The sequence below is a fragment of the Artemia franciscana genome, chromosome 16 (genome assembly GCF_032884065.1).
Source record: "Artemia franciscana chromosome 16, ASM3288406v1, whole genome shotgun sequence".
NCBI classification, from domain to species: Eukaryota; Metazoa; Arthropoda; class Branchiopoda; order Anostraca; family Artemiidae; genus Artemia; species Artemia franciscana.
Window position 1 is genome coordinate 7,974,071 of NC_088878.1, and position 12,400 is coordinate 7,986,470.

General features: G+C 34.4%; 1 protein-coding gene across 1 annotated transcript; it reads left to right on the plus strand.

Annotated features, from left to right (window-relative positions):
• Positions 1-1,181: 1,181 nt before the first annotated feature.
• LOC136037002 (uncharacterized) lies at positions 1,182-10,283 on the plus strand. Its single transcript, XM_065719404.1, has 4 exons — positions 1,182-1,292; positions 2,212-2,339; positions 3,822-4,053; positions 10,137-10,283. The coding sequence occupies exons 1-4, from the start codon at positions 1,194-1,196 to the stop codon at positions 10,215-10,217; spliced, it is 540 nt and encodes a 179-aa protein (XP_065575476.1). The 5' UTR covers positions 1,182-1,193; the 3' UTR covers positions 10,218-10,283.
• The last annotated feature ends 2,117 nt before the right edge of the window (positions 10,284-12,400 follow it).

Sequence of the window (12,400 nt, forward strand, 5' to 3'; positions counted from 1 at the left end):
ACATGTGACTACCTGCATCACAAGGGTTCACAAGCAAAAATGATGAATGATGAAAATTACGATTAGGAAATTTTTAATTCAATTCAAATTGCTGATTTGCCAATCTATGAGTTGAATCTGCAGACAATAACACGATATATATGAAATTTAGATTATAGATGTTTCAGAGGTTATGTGGAATAGAATATGCCTGGTTGATAATAAATTATACAATAACGTAGTTAAACCAAAAATGTAATAACTGAGGAAAAGCTAAAAAGAGAGTGTTTTGGTATCTATACCGTCTTGTAAAATTATATAAGAAGATGAATGAATAGAAAAAGCTAAAGAAAAAGGTATGGGAAAAACGTTTCAGGTAATGATGGACGAAAATGAAGCACAATGAGGTCTGACTAAGAGACATGTAACAAAAGAATCAACAAAATCAGCGGTTAAAACTATGGATAAAGAAATTTACTTTTAAAAGACGAGCGATAGCAAGGATCGCGTAAATGAGAATCGTTTACGAGAATCATAAACGAAATTTGCAGTTAGAAGAGGCACAATGGCGATAATAATTACGAATCCAAGGACATAGACATAGACATAGACATTTTTTATTTTCATCCAAAACATATAAATTAAACAAACAATTTACTATTAACAGATGCTCTGATGAAGAATATAAGAGCTCTGTCGCCTAAATGGTGATAGTTTTGAAGAATAGAGGGCGGGGAGGACTATGGGAACTATTCTTAAGGAGGGTTTTGATATGAAATATGGCCAGAGGCTTTTTAAAATGTTTGAACTGAAGTTTTTTGCTTTGTTAAGGAAATACTACTAAATAAGCATATGTATTCTTGAATTGTTTTAATCAAAATCGAGGTTCAGGGTAAAAAGGAAAAGAGTGAAGAGGGTGGCAGCAAAAATTATGCTTAAGACAATTTCAGTTTGTTTTAAGCATCAGCATTACTTCAGGCTCTAGCGGGAAAAATGTTTTTATAGTTATTTAACAATTTACTGGAACTAGACTAAACTGAATGTGAAGAGCTTAGACCGTCCCCCCAGAAAAAATTAAACTTTCATGTTGACAGAAGAATATACAGTCAGTGATTTCAACTGTAAATCAATTACAGAGTCACGAGGTATTTTAAAGATAACAAGATATCCTTATCTATCTCTTTTTAACAAAGTGCATATCTTTCAGTTCCAAAATGAATTACCGTAGAGAAAACGTAAATATTTCGGCTGCTAAGTTTTACCTTGTGAGTGGACTACAGTCATTAGCTGGGATTGGGCTGATATGCAGTAGCGTAAGTCTGCATTTGAATCATAACGACACAGCGAGAGATTTCATAGTGACAATCAGGATTGTATATTTACAACATACACTGTGAAAAAAAAGCTAGCGCTCCACCAACTTTCTAGAATAAGTAGATAGTTTATATCTCACTTAAGACACCCCTTAATCGATCATCAATAATTGATACTTTTTAAAATTATGTAACTATTTGACGGTAAGGAGCTTAAATAACTTTTTGTTTTTTATACTATTTCTAAATAATTCTCATACTTGTAGGGTACTGATGCTCAAGACTGCCAGGGGGGTCATAGGGCTCCATTCTGGGTCTCCAATTATGCAAACTGAAATTTATTTTGACTTTGATTTCAACAAGATATAGCTTATCTACTATTTTACTAAGATGTAGCTATGAAGTTCCCGTTTTGAAATCTAAAAATTGGCTTATTCACCTCCTTGGCAGGAAAAATCTTTGAGATCTATCATTTCTTAAATCTTTGAACCCAATTAACTAAAAATCGGTATCTCAATGCTATGATCTGAAAGCATACAAAATTATTGGACAGAAACATCCAGGACAGAAACAGCTTGACAGTCCATTGATACGCAACACCACTCAAAACTAGCTCAAGAATTCGCAATTTTGTAACTGAATGAGCCATTTCCAACTTTCTATAAGCCTATCTTCTACATGATGAAGCAAGGAAAAAAAGGGAGTCAGATCACTCTTTACTAAGAATTTACCATGGTGCATATCATAATACTGTTCATCAAATATCGTTTTTTAATAATGATAGTTATGAGCCCATTTGAAGTAAATTCAATTATTTAAAAATGAAATTAAACTTACGATATTGCTTCCATTTATATTTTATTAAAGTGAATGTCTATTTTCTTTTTCTGTTTCTTTTTAAGTAAGCTGTTTCTTTTAGGTTGCCGATTTGATGCTAGGCTACAGTGGGAACTTCGCTTATGTTGTCCCTGGAGTATGGTCAGGAATTGTGGTACTGATTTCAGCCAGTTTTGGCATGAGTCTTCAAGATGAAAGTCCAATCAGGAGGTATGTGTTTTTGTGTTTTTTTATTAGACTCTGAGTATTTTTTATAATCTTATGTTTTACATTTTTCTTTTTTTAGCCAATTGAAGAGCTAATTTCACAGAAAATAAATACTTTGGTTCTTTGAAAAATTACACTGATGAAAAATTATTCATGTATAAATCTAGTTCCTATCCTTGAGTGAAAAAAAAAAAGGTAGTTAAAAGAGTTAGTTTGTAGAATCTTGCGAAAATAAAACGGCATAATTTTTACCTCCAAACCCTAAGAGCAGTGGACAGTAAATATACATGGCAATTATAAAATTAGCATCAGGGGAAAATTCGACTGAAATGACTAGAATGGGTAGATTCGCTGAAAGGAGTAAAAAAAAGTATTAGAAACTGGTCAATAGAAACACACATGTATTTGGGAACGAATATGTAAAGCAGCTCATGTTAAAATATATAGACATTCCAAAACGCCACAATTTTAAAAATATGTTCATGTATTTACACAAGCAGCTACAAATTAAAATTTGTTGGGAGAAAAAAATATTAGAGTTCAATAAATCAATAGATGCGGTTTTAGTTCAGTTTGGAAAATGGTGATGTCCTGTGTCATCTTTTAGTGAACTTCGTCCTTATTGGAGGGAGGAATAGCCCATTAATTCTGACCATCATTTAAGGTCTGGTCAGTTTTAAGTTACAATCACTTAATTTTTCTTGAAAAATAGAATAAATCCATTGTCTTTGGCAAAGTTTGATTTATATTTAGCTTTCTCCTCTTTTCGTACTCCATGCCTGAGCAATGAGATTCTGATGGGCAACTCAATCATGTTATATTTAATTCAATCCAGACTAAAATTTTTACTGTAAATTTAACTTTACTGATTATTTGTATTGATTTCAGTCCTCTTAGCTTAGGACTTTAAAATCTTCAGACTCCAATGTTTCTCAAATATCAGATGAATATTCAAAATTAAAAAAACATTTTCATGAATTTTACAGCAGTAGCAAAGGTAATTGGCTGGATTAGACTGAAATTGAAAGAGAAAAAGATTCATGGTTTTAAATGAAAGTAAAAACGGAACATTAAACAAAACATAAAAACCTTTCCAATTAGCACTCGAAGAGCAGTAGAAACTTGCTGCATCTCAGTTCACATTATTTTGCAATGAATAGAGATATGCTAATCTACTTTGTGGTATGCCCTGAGTTGAATAGTGGTGTGCCCTGGGGTTGAACATCTGATCAATTTTCCCTCAAAAACCCGTGTAAAAACATAATAAATTAGCATCTCAAAAATTGTTTAACGCTGCTTAAATTATTTTTGTCAAATGTAAAATTTTTAGTTTTAACTAAAAAGAATAGTAGAAGCAAATTTCTTTTGAAGCATTATTTTGTGAAAAATAGTATAGGCTCCTGCCACCAGGTAGTGCTGAAAGTCAATTTGAACAAGATTATAATTATGAAATGGCTATTCTTTGGCTAAACAAATCTTTTTTAGGTTCAAAATTTATAGAATCCTTCAAATAATTTGCACGATTGTAAGCATATTCCCAGTCTTATTCGGCGCTGGCATAGCTCTTCTTTGTACAAAGGATTTTGAAGGATGGGCTGAAAATGGTCCGGGGATTGATGTTGGAGGATTTATGGCTTTTTTCGGGCTGCTTTCTCTTGGACTCTCTGTATGGGCTCTGATCGAATATAAAAGAAAAATTACGAATGCTCTGAAAAAGGTATGAATTTATAAAGAGTCTTATCAATTCTGGAAAATTCTGGTTGGTAACTCTAAAATAGTCAGGTTCTTTAAAAGACATAAAGTATCATTTGACTGCCGTCTCTTCTTAATTCTTGATATTTTCAAACATGGTCGAAGAGAAAAATACAACCTCAAGTTTTGTGCAGTTTTTATTCCTGAGACTGTTTGAAATGAGCCAACGGGCTTGGATTCTGTTACTGGTGGGTGCGGCGCAAAAACCATCCCTGGGTAGACTGTAAATTATCACATACACAGGAACGCCTATTTGAGGAGAGGGTTAGAGAACTTTTCTTATACTTTTGCCCCTCCCCTCTTTCGAGATTTTTAAAATTATTTTTTGTATGTTTGCATTGAAAAAATAATCAAAAACAACAAGATTACCTCCAACCTAGATTATTTCAGTACTCTTTTTTCTACCACTATATTATTAAAAAACTACATTTTCGTGAGTTGGTACCCTTGGCACATATATATTAAAGAATTAACAGGAAGTTATTCTTATTTATATCGTTTTTATATCTGAAATATAATAAAACACGCGGAGGAGGGAGAATTAGACTGTTTTCAAAGTTTTGTTGGAAGACAAACCCCTTTTTTTAAGGAGCGTCAGCATTTACCGTGGAAATTCTCGGAGGACAAGCAGAAGACGGAACGGAACCTACCCCAAGTATTGTATATACTAGCCGGTATTCAGTTTTTCTCAAGTTTCGAGGAACAGGCGAGTGGAACGCTTCCCTTGTCTGGATTTACTTACACGATAGCTGCCAAGAGCTGTCCGAAATGACAGGCTCAATTTTCGCATATCTGTTGTTGAGCTTTTTTCAGTGACACATAGCAAAATACATGTATTTCAGTCACTTAAATTCACATGTATGGCTATTAGCACCGCCACGTCAGCCATCTGCCGTCTCTTTTGTGTTAACAAACATTCTGAAGATAATAACTTGTAAAGTTATTGTAAAGAAAATTGGTTGCGCAGATAAAGTGATGTAAATAGTTAATCGAAAACATGGCCTGATCATTCATTTAATTGATAAAGTGTCAGGCACTGTAGTAGCTTAAACCATCCTACCAACCTTAAGAATTCATGGCCGGGCTCTCAAGACTTAGATCTTTTATCTATCAAGACTTAAATTTTACCGGGTATACTGGTATTATCAAGATGAATGCCGATTACGACGTTCCCCAGATTCCAGCACTTGTTAATAGGGCCCTAACTACGGAGAGGTATGGAGACCTTAAAATCGTTTTACTTAGCTTTAAAACTTTAAGAAGAACTTGATTTTGCATTCACGGTAGGCGTCAAGATTGATTATTACCTATTTCATATTACTTTGCCAATTGAAAAGCCTAAGCAGTGCCTTAATTGCCAAGGATACGGGCAGTTTGCAAATTGTGTATTTAGTTACTTTGTTATTGCAGTTACTTTGCCAGATGAAAAGCCTAAGGAGTGGCTTAGTTGCCAAGGATAGTTTGTAAGAGACTTTGGTAGCTGTGTTAAATGTGATAAATGTGCAGGTGATCACACTAACAAGGAGCTCACAAGTTTAGGTCAAATTTTGGAGTTTGCTAATTTGGATGGAGTCATTATGGCCACACTTTGGTGTATCTGGAGCTTAATAAGCACATCCCCGCTTAAAGAACCTAGGGAAAATTCAACTTGTCAGTCCATGTGTAATTCCTATATGATACAGATATCTAGCTCAAAGTTTTTGTATCGTTATTTTATTGAAATATCAACGATGCTCGTAAAAATCTTGAAATTTTAGAAATCTTTTTTAGTAGCTACTAGATTGTGCGCATTAATTAGGACTTTCACGTGATCATGTTTTATTTCTTCAGCCCACGAACCAGACATCTGGTCCTCTTTCCATGGCCAAGCAATTATACTCACTTATTATTATTATTAATTATAATTTTTATTATAATTATATTATAATTATAATATATATATATATATATATATATATATATATATATATATATATATATATATATATATATATATATATGTATGAATTTTAAAAAAGAGACTGCACCGCTTATTCAAATGTCATTTTCATCCTTTTCTACTGATAATTTTAGAATATAAAAATCAAATCCGTCCTCTTATGTGTACTAATCAAGTTTTAGCGGGAACACTCTTGATTAAGATTTTTACATGACAGAGCTGGCTCATTGAGCAAACAAAGCTGGCTCATTGAGCACATGTCAAACAAAGTGCTAAATATAAACACAAATTCATGTTTCGCATTTGAGCCAATACGCCTATCCAAATTGACAAAATTGACGCCTATCCAAATTGACTATCTAATTGACCTATCCAAGGTCAAGTAGTCTATTCTAGATCGTCAAGTATAATAAGTGTATATACAGAAAAAATGTGCAGCATGGGGAATCAAAAACAACTCAAGGTGTTGTGGCATCACGTTTCAAAACTTAACTTGTCTTCTTCACCTGCGCACAATCAAATTGATTTCAGATTTTCGGCAATCCATTTCTTCTCTTCAGTTTCTGATGATCCACTTCTTTTTGACTAAAAATTTCGAAATATACTTTTGAGCCATTTTGCATGCTAGAATTTATCAACATTGCGCAAGCATCTATTCAGGCATATATTACTGTCTAAAACCAGGCAAAAGCATCATGTTCTGATGGCCTGCAACCCAAAAATCTGAGCAGCGGAAAAACAAAGTTGCACGACATCTTATCATTTTTTTTCTAGGCCTTATCGCCCAGCAGTATATATCTGAGGCGCTACCTGAAGATCTAGTAAGGTGTATTCCAAACTAAAATTAAACTTCCGAATTCTTGCGTCTCATATAGACCAATAACCCTTTGTTCGACGATCGGAGACCTTCTTGAGAAGCTAATCTATAATGAAAATAGTACAAAGTAAGATCGCATCGATACCCACTTTCGTTTTCAGGAAGGACTTGGCGTACAAAATGCCCCAGCAATTTTCCTATGGATTATAGAAAAGGAATAAGTCAAAAAGAACCTCTACGTTTGTGTCATTGATATTTCAAAGGCTCCTACCTCCCTTCTTTACTCCCAAGCAATTTCGTCTATCCGTAAAGGTGGATTTAATCTATTTCTGTTGAACTCGGCACTAAGGCACATTATCAACGTTTCAAGAGCACAAAAATAGGTCTAAATTGCTAGTACAAACCCAAACTCATCCACAAAGCGAGGAGTTTAATTTGTTAGCCTAGAACTAACAATCTTTTTCGCTTCTAATCTCTTAATCAACTTTTGAAAACCGTTCAAACCTTTCCAAAGTTTCATAAAAAACAAAAACTTTGTTTCTTCAGCGAGCTATAACGAGCAGAGAAGCAATCTCTTAGAATATTTCTCTGACGAACGACCCATTATTATGGAAAACGCGATTCGAATGAAAACAGAACTTCGGCACGCAGCAGAACAAAACATAAAAATGCATTCACATTGTTTAATTTCCTTGTTTAACTAAAGAGATACCGAGCTGTGATGATAGGTTGGGAGTCGGAATTATTTGCAAAAAAAAAAAAAAAAAAAAAAAAAAAATAGCGGTAATTTTGATGTTTTGCTGTTCGGTCCGTAACCATTCCTTTACTCAAAATTTAAAATATTAATCCATTTATCACGCTAATACAAAAAGAGTGCTTTCATATTTACCTGTGGCCATTATTTTCTTTTCCATTCTTACGAATGAACATTAATTTTGTCACTATTGGTTGACTAGGACGTTTAGAAGCACACAGGTACTTCCCTTGACAGCTTTTTGCAACACTTTTCCGCTTTCAAAACGCACGCACACTGTACCTTATTTGGCAGTAAAATCACTCAAAGATTTTCAGTCTGAATTATTCGGCACTCAAAGGGATCTATAGTCCCACCAAAATCCATACTTCTCTCACCAATAACTTCCTAGCACACAGCTAGGTATTTTGCCTCTTGTTTGAATCAAAGACACGCAAGATTTCTCAACCAATTTGGCTTTAGGACCAAAATGCATCAGTAGTCTAGTGCATGACCCATCTTCCCCCACTCAAAACCAAATTTTTATTAAAATGGTAGGCACCCTGTTGGAGCCAGATCATACAAGAATTCTTGATCTGTTTGACTGTAGGCTCAAAGTCAATCCATGGCCCCTCTAAACCCCAACTTCTGGATCTTCAGCTGAAAAGTGGGGCAATTTTTTCCTTTAATTGACTGGCTTGAAACTTATTGGGCAGTCCCCAAAGCTACTGTGACTAGTGTTTTTTGAAAGTGTATGTCCTTTTTACAACCTTCGCACGGAAGTACTCCGGTCCAAATGAAACTTGTGAAAATTTATGAGTCAAATAAGTACTTGGGTCAAGAGGACAGAGGAGGTGATTTTGAAACGCTATGCCACTTCCAAATTCCACTTATCTTCCCATTCCGTTCATTTGAAATGGACTAGCCGGGTACCTAAAGCCATACAGACTTTGCTAAAAAATATTTTGGACCGTTGGCACCTAAGGTCCTGGTCTAACAGGCCTCGATGTGTCATAATTTGTGGATTTTAGCTCTATGACGGAGAATGAGTTGAGAGAAAGAGGCGTAGAGCAAAATTATCTTCGGAGGGAGGGGTTAAATGCGTTTTCCAAGTAGCTATAATTGGTTTGTGAAATGTGCTAGAGTATAAAAATTATTTTCCCTCTCCGTCAGGTGAAATAACTCGTAATAAAACATCACAGAATACTTTGATCTTCAAGGACGAGGGATAAAATACTTGTGCTATTTGGTCCATAATTTAATCATTTCTGACACATCATAGAGTTGAACATTTTCCTTCATAAAAGTGTTGACGGAAGTATTAAACGCATAAAAAGGACTAAGTTTCAAAATTACCATTAAAGTATTTCAGTCGAAATCTCAGTGATATAACCAAATTGCTTTTATCGTCAAATAAATCAGAAACAAAAAACAGGTGTTATGAGGCAGTGTGTTTTGAGGCAGAGTAATGTGGCCTTGATTAGTACATGCTATAAGTTCAGAAATAACACCATTGATTGGGTTGGGTTTTATATTTTGGAATAATGAACATTAGTTTGTAGACGTGGTGCACCTTTATTTAAATTAATAATACTGCTTGCTAGGATATGAAAAGAAGATTAGGTAGCAACAGTGAATTTTGAGCCCATCTTAAAGAGAATACTACATTCTTTTGAAAAATTAATCTTCTCGGGACCTATCCTTTTGGAAGTTTTGAGGGTTTAACAGCTACATAGTTTGATTGGCGAAAAAGAAACAGACACTTCAAGTTGTTCAAGCAACATAAATCGAGGTGTACTTACATCTTGATGGTTTTTATACACTAGGCCGTGAATCTTTCAAAGCAGCGCTTAAGTTTGTTCACAACGTTGGCAATGCTAAGTACACCTAAGGTTTACTTAGAGAATTTCACGTTATGTGAGTTTATATTATGTTACAGACAAAAGCTCAACATAGCAGCAACAAAACAGAACTTCAGGAAGAACTTAGCAGCGCTTAAGTTTGTTCACAACGTTGGCAATGTTAAGTATACCTAAGGTTTACTTAGAGAATTTCACGTTATGTGAGTTTATATTATGTTACAGACCAAAGCTCAACATAGCAGCAACAAAACAGAACTTCAGGAAGAACTTAGCAGCGCTTAAGTTTGTTCACAACGTTGGCAATGTTAAGTATACCTAAGGTTTACTTAGAGAATTTCACGTTATGTGAGTTTATATTATGTTACAGACAAAAGCTCAACATAGCAGCAACAAAACAGAACTTCAGGAAGAGCGATTAATGAGTTTTGAACGCACACTGATATACTTTTGTTTGAACGACTTTTGCGCTTCAATAGAATACAAATCTCCATCTTCATTCTGTGTTTTTTAATTTTAAACATTTTGCTTATGGTGGTTGTGATCATCTTGGCAGAGTATGGTGCTTTGTTCGTCATCCCAATGTGAAAGGACTGGTGCAAGTGTGGAAAGTTATAAGTAACGTAAATTAACCAGAAAGCACAAAAAGCTACGCACTTAGAGTGAGAGCCGCTTAAACCATTTTTATTTTCTTTTACAGATGAAGAGACTTGAAAGTGTGGATGATAGATCTTCAACATCAAACGAATACACAAATGTTGGATATGAATCAAGTAACTGAAGTATCCCATGTGTCTGATAATTTTTGTGTGGTAATTTAATTAAAGTTGCGTTAAAAATAGTAAAACTGTCATCGGCAAAAACACCATTTGGAGAAGGGCATATAATGACCTAAAGCTTAAAAAATATGTCAATTAAAACGGGGTTTATTAGGCATAATCAAATTGCCTGCCTATTACATAGTTGGTTGATACTGCAGAATCACCTGTAAAGAAAGCTTTTATTTTCCAACCAAAAAACTCCCTTTTTAAAAGCAATGTGTATTTCAGGCTTAAAACTCAAAAACTGAGCAATATTTTTTTTTCACGGCTGACAAATAAAATCATTCGAAAGCACTTGCCTCCCTCCATGCAGTAGGTAAACTACCTAGTCTGTTCTAATAAGCAGAAGCATAGATCTATAACTTAAATTAAATAAAAAAAACAAACAAGTTTTTTTCAACTGAAAGTAAGGAGCAACATTAAAACTTAAAACGAACAGAAATTACTTCGTATATGAAAGGGGCAGTTCCCTCCGCAACGCCTCGCTCTTTACGCTCAAGTTTGACTCTTTTGACTAAAGTTTGGCTCTTTACGCTAAAGTTTGACTCTCAACTCTACTTTTTAAAACAATAAAAAACTTTAGCGTAAAGAGCGGGGCGTTGAGGAGGGAACTACCCGTTTCATATACGAAGTAACTTCTGTTCGTTTTAAGCTTTAAGGTCGCTCCTTACTTTCAATTAAAAAAACTTGTTTTTTTTTTATTTAATTTCTGAGCGTTTTGAATTAATGCATGTTTTGATTTTGGCTCTCCACAGATGAATAATTAAAACGAAATTTGCATATTCATTTATTTTTTTGCTAAATGGCTTTCTCATAGTTTTGATCCAAATTTTGGGTTTCTTAAAAAGACAACTAGAACTTTTAATTTTTACGAGCGTTTTTATGCGTAACTTACGAATTAGCTTATGTAACGAGGTGAACCCCTCATATGCGTAATAATTTCTGTTCGTTTGAAGTTTTAATGCTGCTCTTTACTTTCAGTTGAAAGAAATTTTCATATTTATTTTTTTATTGTTTTTTTAAATAAGGCTAGAAAATCCTGCGCCCCCTTCATGGAAGTTTTCTTCCATGACAAATTCCTCCATAGAAAAGTTACCCCAACATATCCCCTTCTTTTCAACCCTTTTCCCCCAACCAAAAACTCCTCCTAAAAACGTCTCTACACTTCCCAATAACAATTACTATATGCAAGCACTGGTCAAGGTTTGTAACTAGTAGCCCCTCCCACGGGTACTGTGGGGGAGTAAGTCGTCCCCAAATACATAGTTATTAGGTTTTTGACTATGCTGATTATCTCAGAATTTTGATCCGGTGACTTTGGGAAAATAATTAGCGTGGGAGGGGGCCTAGGTGCCCTCCAACTTTTTTGGCCACTTAAAAAGGGCACTAGAACTTTTCATTTCTGTTAGAATAAGCCCTCTCGCAACATTCAAGGACCACTGGGTCGATACGATCATCCCTGGGAAAAAAAACAACAAAAAAACAAATAAATACGCATCCGTGATCTGTCTTCTGGCAAAAAATACAGAATTCCGCATTTTTGTAGATAGGAGCTTGAAACTTCTACACTAGGGTTCTCTGATACGCTGAATCTGATGGTGTGATTTTTGTTAAGATTCTATGGCTTTTAGGGGTGTGTTTCCCCCTATTTTCTTAAATAAGGCAAATTTTCTCAGGCTCATAACTTTTAACGTGTAAGACTAAACTTGATTAAACTTATATATTTAAAATTAGCATAACAATGTGATTCTTTTGATGTAGCTATTGGTATCAAAATTCCATTTTTTAGAGTTTTGGTTACTATTGAGCCAGGTTACTCCTTACTACAGTTCGTTACCACGAACTGTTTGATAGATACCAGATAATGTAATATGAAAGTATTGCAATATGCGAAAGGGTAATAAAGAATCTGACCAAAGCACACTTTTGCCTGCTCCAGGTTCAAATTCAAATTCAAATTCATTTTATTTAAAAAACATTCGACGGACAGAGCCGATTATTAGTTTTTATTGTCACACACACACAAAAATTCGTCGACAAGTCAAAATTAACATTCACAAAATTATAATATATACAATTAACAATAATAATTGTCACATACACACGAAAATAAGTCAACAAGTATACACAAAATTATAATATA

Excerpts from the sequence above, each read along its gene's own strand:
- LOC136037002 (XM_065719404.1), top strand. The coding sequence starts at position 1,194 with ATGAATTACCGTAGAGAAAACGTAAATATTTCGGCTGCTAAGTTTTAC. Across the intron at positions 2,340-3,821 it reads GATGAAAGTCCAATCAGGAG|GTTCAAAATTTATAGAATCC; the intron begins GTATGTGTTTTT and ends AATCTTTTTTAG. Across the intron at positions 4,054-10,136 it reads TTACGAATGCTCTGAAAAAG|ATGAAGAGACTTGAAAGTGT; the intron begins GTATGAATTTAT and ends TTTCTTTTACAG.